We start from the raw sequence: 16,498 nt of genomic DNA on the forward strand, positions 1-16,498 counted from the left end.
GACACAATGCTTTTAATACACTGGAGTTACCTCAATTCCTGCACGATTCCCTGATTTTTCAATAAAAACATTCATCTCCAACCGAACATTTCCGACCAAGTTCATTATACGAAGAAAAAAATATTCAGTTAAACATAAACAACCTCAACTCGCCCGAAAGAGGAACAAACCCCTGGTAGGTACCAGCCCGAGCACCGGCCACTTACCTCTTCAACTGTCAAAGGCATACAGATCCGGTACTCCTTCATGAGCATATTCCTGCTGCCTCGGTACGGACCGGCAAACTGGGAGAAAAGTGCTTATTTCTGCACTGTGATCACCAAGAAAAATAATCACGGGGGAAAAAATTAATCAAGCCTCTCGCTCTGCTTGTGTCCACCAGAGTAAGGCGACCATCCAGCAAGGCTGACCCAGCAAGAAGAAAAAACCACCACAACTGCACCCTTCTTTCAGCTCTTCCTCCTTCAGATAGACTCTCGCACCGAGACGCTAACGAGCCTCAAAGCCCAGGCGCGATCGCGACAGCTCTGTCGGAAGGGTAGAGAAACGGCAGAGCTCTGGCGGTTGTAATTAAGACATGCCTGAGGCGGCCAAAAGCACAACCGAGCCCAAGCTGTGGCTTCAGCGGCGGCCGGCAGGAAAGGAGAGATGCTGCTTCCCGAGACAAAGCCTTTTTAGAACGTTTCCTTCCCCGGCTGCCAAACGCGGCTCCCACCTCCCCACTGCAACGCGGCTGCGGCCGCCGCGGCTCCCGCTGCGCTCGGGAAGGGGGGGGTGTCGAGGCGGGCGAGGGGGGGTGGGGGGGGGTGTGCGGAGCGGTGATCCGGCGGCCGCGGGTTCCCCGCTGCAGCCGCGGGCGACTTGTGGCCGCGAGCGCGGAGCGGCTGCAGCAGCCCCGGTGGGGACGCGGCTGACATCAGCGGGTCGGCAGGAAGGGGGGGTGGGGAGGGGGAAACGGGAGGGGGAGCAACCACTGCTCCACCGCAGCACTCGGAAGGGTTTAACCAGACCGGCATTGGCACCCTGAGGGTCTCCGGGTGTTGCCCGATGGTTCTTCCCGGGAGGGGGCCGCCTGCAGCAGCGAGTCGGGGGAAATCCCGGTTTCAATTAATTCTGTCGCGAAGATGTTTAAATTCTGGGGAAGTTTATTGCCTTACGTGTAACAACGCACCCTGCAAAACATTTACAACGCGGTGTAACATAGGAGAGCTCCGACAGACTGGCGGAGAGCCGGCTCCGGTCTTTTGGCCCGTCCGTCGTTACAAAGGGAAGGACAGCGAGCACGGCAGACAGAGCACAGGATATGACGGCCTCACCCATTTCCCTTTCGGTCAGCCCGGCGTTATCAGCCGCAGATTTGGAAGCACAAATGAAACTATTCCTCCCTTCCCCCCGCCGTCAGCTACTTACTTTCCAATGTCACACAAAAAGTTCAGTGAAAAAGTGCCTCCTTCCTAGTTGCACAATTAAGCCAGAAGATTTGTGGGAGAGTGTGGTTTTTTTGCTTTGGTTTTTTTTCCCCCTTAGTAGCAAATTTGTTAGTTGAATCAGTTTTCAATATACTTTGGAGCTGTGTTTTTCAGACACATTCACTCATTACTAAGTTCCAACCTGATATGCACAAGAGCAGAGTTCAGAAACCAGATGGGAGCCCCAAGCTATTACATAACTGCAGGTACATCAGAGAACGTTCACACTGCTGCTTCTCTTCCCAAAGCGGTGGAGCTGCATTCAGAGAAGCATCACCACATGCACTGCACAAACAACGGTAAAAGATACATCTGCATTTAAGTGATTTGCAAAAATAAAAGTGATGAACTATATTTGGAGACAGTTACAAGATGAATTCAGGTCTACAATGAAATATGTGTTTCATAACAAGACAGAGCAAAAACCCCTCAGGATTTCATTGGTTCTGAATGTACATTTCAAAGCTACGGGTGTAATTTTTAGCCTGGAGAGGACACAGTGCCATCTCCTGGAGCTAAGATCATAACTTTTCCATTCCACTGCAATAATGGCACAGTATTTTATGCACTCTGCCTCTCCAGTGAAGTGCAGACACCTACACAAAGAAATAGAAATCTGGGAGCTCTGGTAACAGTCTAGAATTCCATCTGAGGGATGAGCAGTGTGGTTAATGAAACTTATATCTCAAGCCTGACAACAGTCACTTGTAAGTATTTAAACTGCAACTGTACTTCAGGATGTTGGTAGTAGATGTTCCTGAAAGTTCCATGCAAACTAGCTAAAACAAGACAATATCTATGATAGTACCTAAAGATGAGAGGTAATCCAAATTCAGATCCAAAATATTTACTTCAGCTATAACTGATTTGCTTGTGGTTTCATTAATTTGGAACAATATTTCTGGATTTCTGGTGAAAAGCAGTGTAAAAAAATTGAACTTCTTTGCACAGGGCCTTGATGCTACCCAATTATAGGCAAACATTGATTTCAATAAAACCAAGAGAAAGACTAAACTAGTTTATCGCCTATTATGTATTTTCAACATAACCAAACCTTACAGCTTTATTTAAAATAACAAAGCATGCAGTTCTACAGAGAGCAGTGTGGCAAATCCAGAAGCTATGTAAAGCTTGTGTACCTAGAGCAAAACATTCTTCAGTCAACCAAAGCCTATTGCGACAGACATAGCTCAGCCTTGTGCTGTTTGTACATGTGTGAAAAAAGACCCCAAAACAAAACAGTGACCCAAACAACATCCTTCACACTTGCTTACTATGACTACTGTCCCAGTGCACCCTCACCAAATGCCTTCTAGGTGACCTGCTGAGAGAAAACTTGTAGCTCCAGCTATCCAGGAAGTTTCTGGCAAGCATGCCTGCCTCAATTTTGGTAGTTTGTGGTTTGGGTTTTTTTGTTGTTGTTTTGGGGTTTGTTTGTTTTTTAAACTTTAAATTGTCAGAAACTATTGCTCTTACCTCTGCAACACGCTCTCTATGATCAGCTGGAAATATAAGGCATTTTTCCCTCATCATTGTTGACCTTAGAGAGAAAAGAAACCATCATCATGGTTAAGTCATGATGAACATTAACTCCAGATGGACTTCAGCAAAATGTCACTTCATAGTAAGATATGGCAAAAGTCTTCAGGTATGTTACTGAGATGGGGGGCTTGGTGCCATGGTTTGGTTGATTAGATGGAGTTGGATGATAGGTTGGACACGATGATCTCCAAGGTCTCTTCCAACCTGGTCTATTCTATTCTATTCTGAATGTAGAGGGGTTTGAGCAACTCAGGAAGCCTACATTGGAGGCAAAAGCTGCTTCCTCATCTCCCAGCTCACCCTGAAAGGAAGGTAACAGTTGCAGGAGGCATTACTTTTCTTCCTTTTTCACTCAAGGTCTTAACCAAATGACTATGTATGGGAATATGTTCAATTAATATTGCTACTGAATACAGCAATGAAACTACCTAAGCCCAATGAGGTGTCAGGAAGAAGCATTTTTTTATTTTGGCACAGGACACATCAGGGATTGCTCCACCTAAGCATCCCAAAGCCAGTAGAATTCAGAGAATATATGCTTAATCTCAAATATAACAACTTTTTTTTCTAAGAACCGATTAGCAGATTCATATTACTTCATGGAATTCATTACATGCATATCTTAGTTTACATAATAGATACATTCTATGAAGATTACATATTCCTAAATGTTCCTGAGTTAGTACAGTATCTAACGTTGAACTTCCCTGAAAGCCATTACTCCCTATCCATCAACTGGAAAATTATACTAACATTACAACGAGCTAAAAGAACGACATTCTACAACTCACAGTAAGTAGTCAAAGCTCTACAAATTTATAAATGGCCAGAGTAAGGAAAGAGCAACCCACATACTCTGACACATGCGTTTATTTAAGGAAATTAATCACTAACAATAATTAAAAATAATAGGTAAATTGCGCTACAGGACTTTTCAAACCGAGTTTGTGTTCAAACACAAAGTGACTCAAAGTGCGTGGTCTGTGCTGTGTTAATTGGAAAGCATGTGTCAGACACAATTGCATAACACCGCAGCACAGCTCTGAATTAACTTGATTAAATGACTCCAAATTTACACCAGTGCAGCAGATGCAGATTCTGCAAACAAAAGATTTGAAATGAGTTATCTCAAGCGTCCCTTTGTCGCATTAACACGTTGTTATGTACCATTGTAAAGTCACACAACACACAATGGCATTTCACGGTAACTTGCCCCCTCCCCTCCGGGACTCTTTAACGCTCAATGATTGCTTACAGCATTCACTGATCAGTATTTCCTTCTGAGCTGTTTGCTTGCAAACACGAGCAAGTTGTTGTGAATGTCTTCAGGAATGAAACTTCACGACCCGGTAATCCCGAGCCAGCCCTGGTCAGCAGAGAAGGTCGCGCTGTGATTCAAAAATTCCCTTGGAGTAAATCTCTCCAAATCACGGAGGGAGGTTTGCATAGCAAGGAGTGCACAGAGAGGTGAGCACTCCAGCCTGCCATTGGCCTTTCCATGGCGCTGTTGCAATGGTTTTAAAATAAGGCAAGAGGGAATTCCCGCCTCCGCAGAAATTAGCTCTTTTAATTATTAAACCACTCTGCCAGGCCAGCAGCTATTCTTGAGAGCTGTTAAGGCTTATCAAAGCCATCGCCCTGTCCACTCAGACCAGGTATGTCACGCGTTGTTTTGAGACAACAGAAACATTGGGCTCTCACAAGCAGTACACACATTTCTGCTTTGGAGTGGGAAATACGTCAATTTGCAATCACAAATATCACACCATCATCTCAGAACTTATCAAACACGATGAAAGTGCAGTACTGTTTAAAAACAGAATCCCTGTGCTCTTAAATTAAACCTATTGTGTCTCCTACCTTTTTTCTCACCTCTCCAGCAAGGCAAGATGATTAAATGACTCATGTCTGGAACGTGAGATACATTGAAATGACCAGGGTGAAGTCAACAGCTACTGCACCCCGAGTCCTCCACTGAGGCCACACAGTGGTGCGGATCGCCAAACCACCACGGCATAGTTCCTTCAAAATGTAGGGAAACAGCATAAAACTACGATGTCCATGACTCGCCACTCCCTGCCTTATTACCAAAGTTTCAAGGTGTTGACACATAAGCTACGAGTAACACCGTGGCTGTGGCAACTGCGCCGACAACCCTCGTTCTCGCTAAGGCAGGAGGCCGCGGGCCAAGCTGAGGGCAGGCACTGCCCCACTCTGTGGGGAAATCAGCACCCTCCATCTGCCCCTATTTGAGTGCCGGAGAGGATTCCCCTCAGCCCGGGGCAAGGCTCCAAGCGGCCCACTCTAGTGCCCATCAGCGTCGCTAGCAACCCCAGGGCCAGCCCCTTCAGCGAGGGCCCCTTCAGCGCTGGCACCTCCCTTCACGCCCGCCCCACCTTGGGTCCTTCAGAGGCCGGGGATGGCCCAAGGAGCGCCTGTCTGGCGCAGCGCGGGGGCCTTCAGCGAGGCTGCCCCGGGCACGCCTGTGTGCAGCGCCTGGCTCCTTCCGGTTTGTGCTCGCAGGGACGCGGAGCGGAGCCGGCGGGATGGCGGAGGGTGGTGCGGAGCGGGCCGATGGCCGTATCGTGAAAATGGAGGTGGATTACAGCGCGACGGTGGACCAGCGGCTGCCCGAGTGCGAGCGGCTGGCGCAGGTACGGGGAAGGGGAAAGTTGGACTATGCGGATGGGCTGAGTCATGGCGTGGGGCGCGCTAGGCCGCGCTCGGGAAGGCGTTCCAGCGGCAGGGGGACGTACGGCCACTTATTGTCACCCCATCACAGAATCATAGAATAATAGGAGCTGGAGCGGACCAGGAGCATATAGTCCAACCCGCCCGCCAGAGCAGGTTCGTCTAGAGCAGGCTGCACAGCGGGGTCCAGATGGGCTTTGAATGACTCCAGAGATGGAGACTTCACAACCTATCTGCGCAGCCTGATCCAGTGTTCTACCGCCTTCAGCGTAAAGAACTTCCTCCTCATGTTTATATGTGGCTTTCTGTGTTAAAGTTTATCCCCATTACATCTTGTCCTGTCACTGGACACCACTTCAAAAAAGCCTGTCCCCCATCTTCCTGGCACCTACCCTTTATTTATAAGCATTGACAGGATTACCCCCCAGTCTTCTCTCCAGGCCAAAAAAACCTAAGCCTTTCTACATAAGAGAGATGTCATCTTTGTAGCTCTTTGCAGTACCCTCTCAAGAAGTTTCCAGTTCTTGAACTAGGGAGCCCGGAACTGGACACTACTTCACATCTGCTGCTGAGAGGTTTCCTTGGGTCTTCCTGTGCCATTTTGGGGAATGGGAGAAGTAGGGCCTGTTCTACCATTTCGCTGTGAGAGTATGGGAGGGTGTGTAGGAGAGCAGTGAGGGAAATGAGATGTTGGGGTGCAGCTTCCTGAGTAAGGGGCTGAAAAGGCCTGAATCCATCAGAAGGGATGTGGCTTTTCCCTGATGCCACTTTCTGCAGGCAGAGCAGCTGTTGCAGACATATAGATGCTTGTTCAACCAGGGACTTCTGTGCTACAAAAGCTGTGTGTCACGTTAGGCAGCAATCTGTATGGTGTTAGGTGTGTGCCCCCAGGTGTGTGTGCCTGGAGGGGCAGAGCTATGGCAGGCTGTTAGGGTACTGGTATCTGCTGAGTAAATAAATACACATGTGCATCCAGCCATAGATGGCCACAGATCTGCTGGGATCATAGAGGTAATCATGTGTATGGTCTGTCTTAAGATTTCTTTTATGTTCTTCTGTAGCGTAAAGATTCTGACACATCTCAGACCTCTGAACACACAGACTGGATGTTCTTTCCCAGTAGGATGCCATCTGATTCTTTCATGCTGCAAATGCTCTGCTTAATACACATATCTCTTTGTGATAGTCATGCTGTACTATACAGCATATTGTAGAATTCTAAAGGCAGTGGCCTCAAGATAAGTAAATTGCATCTTACACTCTTGCCAGCCTGCATTGTATAGGGAATAGGCACAAATGTTTTATCCCACAGGCAGAGCTCTGTGTCCATATGGACACCCATGACCATGTTTTAACCTGTAAAATTCTGTGGCAGTAAAAGCATGGCCTTGACAAAACAATATATATAGTTTAAGAAATGTAAGTAGGATAGGTACATTGTAGAAACAAATGTCATTGTCTCATTTGTAGTTTCAAACCATGTTTTGTGGCCCCACAGTTGCTATGGGCTGTTAAAAATTCTCCCACATTAACAGGTATTCGTTAGGAATGACAATTTAGGACTCGGTACATTATGTTATCTTTAACTCCTCTAAACAAAGGCAAATACAGTTCTCAAGACCCAGGACTATCATAATTCCATGCTTAGACTCTAAAACATGTTCTTTACACTTTCTGTAATATGCTGTAATTAAATTATGATGAATGCAGATGAAAGTAACAGTAAACCAAGTTCTGGGCCAAAGTATCTAATTGCATATCTGTTCTCACTTAAAGCTTTGTTTTGGCTAGGAAAGAAACCAGTCATCCCTCTAGCATGTGAGCTAACCAAACCTGTCTGAAACTTGCTGGGTTCCTTGCACTGAGCAGACAACTTCTAGCATACGCTGGGCAAAAATGGAACCTTTCCATGTTAATCTGTGTGTAGAACTATGTACTTAAAGTTGCTGCACTCTGCGGCTTGGATTTTTCTTAAAGGGAAAAACCTACCTTAAAAATGAGTGGACAGGCTGGTTTGTGGGGTTTTTTACTGATATGAGAATTAGAGCTACTCTAAAACCAATTTGTGTTCTTCCCTCATGATGATAATTCTTTGCCTGTCTATCACATTAGGAAGGAAGATTGCAGGAAGTAATTGAAAACCTTCTCTCCTTGGAAAAACAAACACGAACGGTAAGTGCAGTGTTTGTGTTGGGTTGGCCTACACACGCCCTTGTTTCACTGCATTGGAGTAGTGAAAAGAATGGGAGTGTCAATCTTTCCCTTCTGTTCTTTTATTTAAGAAGAACATTGGTGAGGCTCTATGTACTCATTCTTTTCCCCTTGGTATAATAGAAGTGCAAGTCCTAGAGGCTTGCAGATGATTTACCCCATCACTAATCTGCTCTTTCTTTGTTCCAGGCATCTGATATGGTCTCCACATCCCGTATCTTAGTTGCTATAGTGAAAATGTGTTACGAAGCTAAAGACTGGGATGCTCTCAATGAAAATATTATTCTTCTATCGAAGAGAAGAAGTCAGTTAAAACAGGTGAATTTAATACTTTGAAACAAAAGATAAAGTGATATTTGGAGCTGTGTTATATATCTGATTTTCCCCTTGTGTGTAGAGGCTTTCCTGGCTTTGAATAGATTTGAATTAGCTCCTGTTGAGGCTTTTATCGGTAGACACGTGAAAGCCAGTGGTGAAATTGATGTCTGATATTTGTGTTCACTTTATGCCTAAGCTCACTGTGGCCCAGCTGGCCATTCTTGGCAGCATGTCTGTGACTTTTCTGCTTTCATGCATACCAGAGCTTTTAGATGGTAGCTCATCTCTGCACCTTTTTACAGTTTGTATTGTACACATTGTCGTAATTTTTCTTATTCACAAGAGGTGTACATTAAACACTTACTGTAGTTTATTATGAGCAGATCAGGTATGCACTTGACATGCTTGTTTTGACACTGTCATCCTGTCTGAGAAATTTGCTGAAAGTCCTTGATTTAAAGTGAAAATATATTGCACTGTGTGGTTGGTTTTACCTAATTAGAAGTCAGCAACAGCTAATTTTAATGTCATCATTGCTTTAGGAAGGAAAAGTTACCAGCTTTTGGATATGCAGAAACATAAGTTTGTACAGGAGTTCAGTTGTCTAGCTTGCAGAAACTGTGGCGGAACATGTCAGCTGGATTTTATTCTTGAGGAAGAAGTTTCTAGAGGTTTTATTCTTTCTGGCTTTTTGTTTGTTTTCCAGAAGCAGAAATTTCAGTAATAATTTTAACAGCTTTGTCAGTGTTGTTGGCAGAAGAACATGCTCCAGTATCTGTGCTTGCCACTGAAGGCTGTTAACTTATTAGTGCCTGTTAGGGAATGGAAGAGCATCAGTCAGAAATAATTAACCCCCTTCCTGAAAAAAAAGTCTACAGGTGTCCTAAAGAGAAGAGGCAGTGCACACACTTCAGAGGAAAGGCACCTTCCCTTTATCCATGCAGGTCTTAGGGCAAACAGCTGAGTTCTGTAAGTCCATGTGAGCTGTGTGGATCTGGCAGAAAAGGAATATTGCTTTTCAAGAGAGAAACAAAGTAGATGAGTTCTTATAAATATCATTGGAAAAACTGAGAAGGAAGAAATGACAGAACAGCATCAAACTGGACTTCCAGCATCAGTCGTCAGCACACATTTTTACGAACCAGAGCGATGAGATGCATCTTGTGTACTTTCGTTGAGATTAATCTCTTTAGTTTGATAGGAAACGGCTTAGTATTTATCTCTTCATGTTACAACCTGAATGCATTTGAGGAGTCTAAACCCATTGTATGTTTTTCTTTTCTGTCCCTGCATTAGGCAGTTGCTAAAATGGTCCAGCAGTGCTGCACTTACGTTGAAGAGATTACAGACTTGCCAGTCAAACTGCGCTTAATTGACACGTTGCGTATGGTTACAGAAGGAAAAGTAAGATTTTGTTTTAAGACTTGAGTGTCTAAAAGGTAGAATAAAAATGTTCACCTTTTTTAAAAGCATAGCTTTTAAACATTATTATTTAGCCATGTTCAAATCAAGAGTAGGAGTAATTTTTAAATGAAGGTGAGAAGCCAAGTGGTGTATTTCTTTCCAGAAGACTGGAAATATTTTCCAGACTTAATATTTAAATAATTAACTGAAACAGTGGTCATATTTCCATGATACAGCTACTTGGATGCATTAATAGAATTAATAATTATATAATTAATATTATTATTCAGAGTTCTAAAATGCCATTTATTTTTAACTTGGTAGGAGGCTACATATTTGATTCTGTTAGAGGAATGAGCAGGTTTAATTTACTATCTCCTGCATTTAGCAAGGTGTTATGAACAGTTACAGTTGACAGAAGGTGATATCAAACATTATAGTTAATAATTTACATAATACTCCCTTTGCTTTAAGAAACAATTCTGGCTTAAAGCAAACTTGGTGTTACAGCTCCGCTTTTGTCTGTTCAGAGTTAGTGTAAGTTGGTATTAATCAGATCTTGTTGATTTAAGGCTGGTCAGGAGTGAGTGAAATAATGCAAACAGTAGCACTTGGTACACATTAACCATTAGAGTTTTAACTTCATCTGTTTCAGTACATTTTAGCAGACAAAATACTTCACTCACAGAGCACATAATTTTGTATTTGCTTAAAGAATGGTAGACTAATTTAGACATTATAATTTACATTCATTTGTTCCAAATACTTCCAGTGTATCCATATTTTATCTGTGCATATTGTGGATAGTGTCAGTACAGAGTATGGATACACAAGGAATTAATTGGTTACATGAAAACATCATGTACATGCCTCAGTGGGGTTGTGGTCTTTAGAAGATTCCAGTGTTTAAGCTATGAATTTTGATTTCAGATATATGTGGAAATCGAACGTGCTCGCCTGACAAAGACACTTGCAACAATAAAAGAACAGAATGGTGAAGTGAAAGAGGCTGCCTCTATCCTGCAGGAGCTGCAGGTAACATACCTTGTCAGAATTAGCAGTAGAAATGAATTCTGACTGCTCTTGTTTATAAACTTCATCAGGTATGTCTGCAGAAATGCCTGGAATGAGATTAAGTGTTAGTGAAAGTGTAATTCAGTTTGAAGTGCCCTTGTTAGTCTCATGCTTAGGTTACAAAGAGTATTTCCCATTTGGAAAACATTTCAGTTCTTTAGGTAGTGCATTCAGTTTAGCATTGGGGGATTCATCTGGTGTAAATGAGGGCTATAATCTAAAATTTAGTAACCTTTTCATCATTTCCACTTGCTCTGGAATTGCTGTGTTGTTTTTTTTGTTTGGTTGGTTGGTGTTTTTTAATGATTATTTTTCTTTTGTATTTTTTTTTTCCTCTTGACAACCTCTCATTCTTGCACAGTTAAGACTTGGCTTGATTTGGCTTTTGACAGTGTTGTTACATTTTCATTTAAGGTGGAAACCTATGGTTCAATGGAAAAGAAAGAACGGGTAGAATTTATCCTGGAGCAGATGAGACTTTGTCTAGCTGTAAAAGACTACATTCGGACTCAGATTATCAGCAAAAAAATTAATACAAAATTTTTTCAAGAAGAAAACACAGAAGTAAGTCATTGGAGGATTTATCCATCTCCACCAGTCCTAAGTTTAATCACACATGCCTCTCTTCAGGACCAACTACATTTGAATCCCCTGTTTCCTGGAATCCATTTGGATTTCATTTACGTGATGCATGGAGCTGTGTTAATTTTACTGCTTGATACTGTTTCAGAAACTAAAGTTGAAATACTACAACTTAATGATCCAGCTGGATCAACATGAAGGCTCCTACCTCTCCATCTGTAAGCACTACAGAGCCATTTATGATACTCCGTGTATCCAGGCTGAAAGTGAAAAGTGGCAGCAGGTAAAAAACCCAACCGTTACATACAAAATGTCTGTATTTTCATGTACCCATTTCATTGCCAGATCAGCCTGCAGCAGATTAAATAGTTCATCAGTCTGTTGCTCTTAGGCTTTTAATGGCTACGTTAACAGATTGGTTAGTTGAAAACAGTAATACAATAAAGTTGATTTCAAATGAATATTTATAGCTAACATCTTCGTTAGATTGTCTTTGAATCTTGGAGAGTGTCTTGTCTGTTTTAATACAAGTGCAGAAATGAGAAGCAGCTGTGCAAGTGTGGGCTGTTGTGTGTGCAGTGCAGATGTTACATACTTGAAAAGACACGGTTTTATTCCATGTACTTAAAATATTTAACACTAGAATTTTAGTTAACCTGAATCAATTTAGACATATTACTGTGAATGAGGGTTCATTTCTGTAAGGTGACATCAATTTCACTGTAACTTCTTAATACACTGGTCTGAAGCCTTTTCTATGTTAACCTCTTAAGCTCTGTGAACAGTGTTTTCAATTCCTCTAATTGTGGAAAAAAACCCTACCCTTTCCTCTTAACAGGCACTGAAGAGCGTTGTTCTTTATGTTATTCTTTCCCCATATGACAATGAACAATCTGATTTGGTGCACAGAATTAGTAGTGACAAAAAGCTAGAAGAAATCCCCAAGTATAAGTAAGTATTCTTGGTTAATAAACAATTTTTAGGTTAAAAAAGAACTCTCTCTCAAACAGACTCCGAAAGTGTAATGTGTTTAGGCTGAGTCTGCTGTAAGCACCCCAGAGTTTAATGCTGTATGAAAAATACTGCAAGATTTTTAATGGTTGTGCAAATTCTGCATTAAACTAAACGTCTCTTTATAAAAGTCTTTTTTGGAAATACCTCTTTGTAAGAGAAAGAGCTAATCTTGACTTTCCAATAAAACCCTGTCTTGAGCTGCCCCCTGATAGCATGAAGTATTAAAGTGTATTCATAAAAAAGAGTGAATATTAATGGTAATAAAACATGTAACATTATTTCTTTGATCTATTTAAGTAAGAAACAAGCCCTATTAATACGGGATTGTAAATAAACTTTCCTAACCCATTTAGAGACCTCCTAAAACTATTCACCACCATGGAACTGATGCGGTGGACTGCCCTGGTTGAAGAATATGGGAAAGAATTGAGAGAAGGATCCCTTGACAGTCCTGCCACAGATGTCTTTGGCTGTACAGAGGAAGGTGAAAAGAGATGGAAAGATTTAAAGAACAGAGTTGTGGAACATGTAAGCATGTCTGATTTTAAGCATTGGCTATATATTCAGTGTCTCAGTTGAAAATGCTTGTAGCTTGCTATATTTCAGTTACAAATAGAAACAAATATGTAGCAAAACAGCAGAGAAGTTGCCTTTCCCTTGCCTTGTGTTTTCAGCATTTCATTTGTATCTGTTAGCTAGGTACTTGGCACAGCTGCCCCCCCCAAAAAAGAGCATGCTGCACTTAGTGAGACGCAGTTCCCATTTCAACAGAGCAGAAACTTGGAAGTTGTGCTTTATATTCAATTTGCAATTAGTTGATCTCATTGCTTAATAATTTGTCATGTAGAGACTTTTATACCTTTCACAAGCAAAAGAACTGTTCACAACTCCCTTAAGTACCTCATGCTGGACTGCTCTGGAGCACAACAGCTCCTAATCTGCTTTTAACATTGACTTTTATATTTTTGCAGCCTGTTTAAATTTTTTTTTTTTGCACATAACCCTCTACTCTGAACACTTTTATTCCAGAATATTAGAATAATGGCTAAATATTATACCAGAATTACAATGAAGAGAATGGCACAGCTCCTGGATCTGTCCGTTGATGTAAGTGTGGCTTTGCTTTTCCTCCTTTCATAAAGGGCGTGGATGTGTGCATGTGTTTGTGGCAAAAATAAAAGCATTCAGCAGAGCAATGTTCTCTTTTATTTTGAATTTGAGGTCTCTTTTTAGCTTAAAGAGCTCTGTAAGCAATGCCATAGACCATCATTGCATTGTTTTACAGACAATGCAGAAAGACTTGGCACTGTAGGAACACTCTACTTGTTACAAAATGCTCAGGGTTTACACTTGTGTGTTCATGAATGTTCATGGATTATTCATTATGTTGTTGTATCACTATATAATCTCTCTTCATTTATCCCTGCAGCTTGGCTGGCTTCATCCTTAGTCTAATTCCCCTCTTTGTGTTAACAATGCTTTTCAGCCCTTACAGGAAGAACAGCCTGTGCTGTAGTGGAGCATTAGATGAGATTTTGGTCATTGGTTTCATGAGTAGCAGTGTGAAATCTTTTGGGGCTAACAGACTTAATTCAAATATTTATTTGCTTTACTAGTCAATATGAACACCTGAGTGTATTTTCATGCTTTTATGGGAGTTAGAAAACTTTTAATCTAGGCAGAACTCAATGTAATGATGCATATGCCCATAAGGCAAAAACTCATAAAAATTTGTTTATATTCAAGGTCTCATTTAAATGCTGGAGTTTCTTGTCTTGTGTTTAGATGTTAAAAAGTTCTTGTCAATGGGATTAAAACTGACTGAGAGTACAGTATTTCTCACCTTCAAATGCCCTTTCTTATAGGGGGTTGTACTTGGGGAACACGGGGTGGAGCAGTCTTCTTGCCATCTTCTTGTGTTTTCAGGAGCTCTCCAAAGAGATTCACACATCATGGCATAGTGGCATTTGCAGTGCCAGTGAAGAGCTTTATCCTACTATCTTTCAGTTAAATCTGTTCTTTTCCACAAACTCAGAGTAAAACCTTTGACAGCGGTCAGCAATTCATGTGGATTTTCCTATGCCATGCTTGTCAGACAGCTCTTTCTAATACCTGTGTAGCCAAGTACTTCAAAGCGTAGAAGTCTTTTGGTGTAGTATATTAACCTTTTAATTTCATGAAAAATAGTAAGATATAGGTAAAATTGGAAAAAAAAACCCCAACAAGTTAGAGTAGTACCTTGCAGTGTTAATGCGTGTAATGCTATTGTCTGTGTTTGTTGGTTTTTTTTCTTAATACAGCTTAGTTCTGTAAAATATAAAGAATATCTTGCTCCCTGTGCTTTGATGGTGTTTGTGAGGGATTCTGATGTTTTGTAGATAAAAATGCTCTTTTCTTGACTGAGTGCTGTTTGTTTTTACAGGAATCGGAGGAGTTCCTGTCCAACCTAGTAGTTAATAAGACCATCTTTGCTAAAGTAGACAGGCTGGCAGGAATTATCAATTTTCAGAGGCCTAAGGACCCAAACAATATACTCAATGACTGGTCTCACAAGCTCAACTCACTAATGGCCCTAGTTAACAAAACCACACATCTCATTGCCAAAGAGGAGATGATACATAACCTGCAGTAAGGTGCCTCAATAATCTCAGTGCTTTTAAAGAAGGCGCTAGATCTTCATAATAGAGACTATTATTCCAGTGTGTCTATGGTCTGTTTTCTCACTGTCAAGACTTCCTCGTCTAAAATTTAGAACATAATTCTGAAACTCCTGTTGACAATTAAGTTCCCTTGATTATTCATTCAGTTGTTTAATGGTTTTTTTTGCTACAATTGGTGGAAGAACATAATAAAACTGTATTGCCTGTGTAGTTGCAGTCTTGTCATTTCTTGTTTTCCATGTATACCTTTATCTGTCTAATACATGGTTCTGTGGTGGCCTGGGTTAACACAGCCTGCTCTCACAAGCCCCACTCTCTCCCCACACAGATGGGAGGGAAAGTAACACAAAACCCACCTCTGGGTTGAGATAAAGAGTTTTACTGGAAATTATCCAATGCACAATGACCTGAGCCTGCCTGCAGAAAAATGCAGCAAAATGCAGAAGCAGCAGCAGAATCCAGCAACCTCCCCCCAACCTGTAGCCCCTGAGTGGAAAAGTCCAACACCCCAAAACTGGAAACCAGAAGCAGCAACTGCACCAGGAATCCTCTCATGTTCCAATCTGAACTTCAAGCCCCTTCATACTTTGCTCCAGCCAGCACTTTTCATTTTGAATCTGGGATGATGGCAGCATGAGATTGAGTATCAGCAGCAGATTCAACTCAACCCATGGCACCATGTATACCTTTATATAACACATAATTCTGTGGTTATTTCATGACAGGACCATTTTTGAGGCTGTGCTTGAGAGAGGATAAACTAAATAATAAAATCTTAAGAGATTTACAGTAGGATGCATCGAGGTAACTTCCAACAATATTGTAATGTTACATCAAGATACTGGTTGAATAAAATTCTAGATGCTCATGCTAAAGAATAATGTCATTTCTTGTGGTTTGAGGCTATAGATTTATTTTGAACTGAGAAATCTTCCTGAATCACTTCTGCTTGGTGTAAACCACTAATTCTCACAGTTTGTTACAGTCTGTAGTGGCTACCATAGCATTTGTCCAGTTACCTAAGTACCTCCAAGTTGCTGCTTCCCACATCAGATGTGTTACATTCAGAGAACATAATGTTAAAACCAACGATTATTTGTTTCAACCTACTTGCAATGGAGGGAAGCTGTAGGCTTTTTTCCATGTCCCTGCTAAGGAAGTAAAATAGTCACACAAATGTGCAGTAAGAATTAAGACAACTTTTATTGAATTTACTCTGGTTTGTAAATGATTTTTAATGCTGTTCATAATTAGGAAAAGACTATAAATGATATATTGAGGTGTCTATAAACCCTATCTCTTTAAAAGCACACTGAACTTCATTCAAAGTAACACTTAGGACGGGTAATTATCATATGAATACTCAGCAAGTGAGGAAACTTCAGAGCGATTTTGAGTGAGGGCAGTCTGAATGGACAGGAAAAGATGGAAGCTTTGAAGCAGTGATTTACATTTGAATTGTAGGCTTTAGACATAGCTAAAGGGAAACTTAGGAATGTGATTTTGGAAGCAAGTAATTTTAGCAAGCCATAC

General features: G+C 41.6%; 2 protein-coding genes across 2 annotated transcripts in view; one reads left to right on the forward strand and one right to left on the reverse strand.

Moving 5' to 3' along the window:
• PITPNC1 (phosphatidylinositol transfer protein cytoplasmic 1) overlaps nt 1-766 on the reverse strand; it is an 83,267-nt gene extending 82,501 nt beyond the window's left edge. Inside the window, exon 1 of the mRNA XM_054170323.1 lies at nt 207-766. Within this exon, the coding sequence (XP_054026298.1) occupies nt 207-254 (48 nt within the window). The 5' untranslated portion in view covers nt 255-766. The remainder of the gene's footprint in view (nt 1-206) is intronic.
• Nucleotides 767-5,487: 4,721 nt separating this feature from the next.
• On the forward strand, nt 5,488-15,820 carry PSMD12 (proteasome 26S subunit, non-ATPase 12). The gene is made up of 11 exons (XM_009902673.2): nt 5,488-5,665; nt 7,815-7,874; nt 8,103-8,231; nt 9,528-9,635; nt 10,566-10,670; nt 11,124-11,273; nt 11,440-11,574; nt 12,130-12,242; nt 12,659-12,833; nt 13,335-13,412; nt 14,728-15,820. The coding sequence occupies exons 1-11, from the start codon at nt 5,558-5,560 to the stop codon at nt 14,935-14,937; spliced, it is 1,371 nt and encodes a 456-aa protein (XP_009900975.1). The 5' UTR covers nt 5,488-5,557; the 3' UTR covers nt 14,938-15,820.
• Nucleotides 15,821-16,498: the final 678 nt, after the last annotated feature.

Source organism: Dryobates pubescens, chromosome 20 (genome assembly GCF_014839835.1).
Source record: "Dryobates pubescens isolate bDryPub1 chromosome 20, bDryPub1.pri, whole genome shotgun sequence".
NCBI classification, from domain to species: domain Eukaryota; kingdom Metazoa; phylum Chordata; class Aves; order Piciformes; family Picidae; genus Dryobates; species Dryobates pubescens.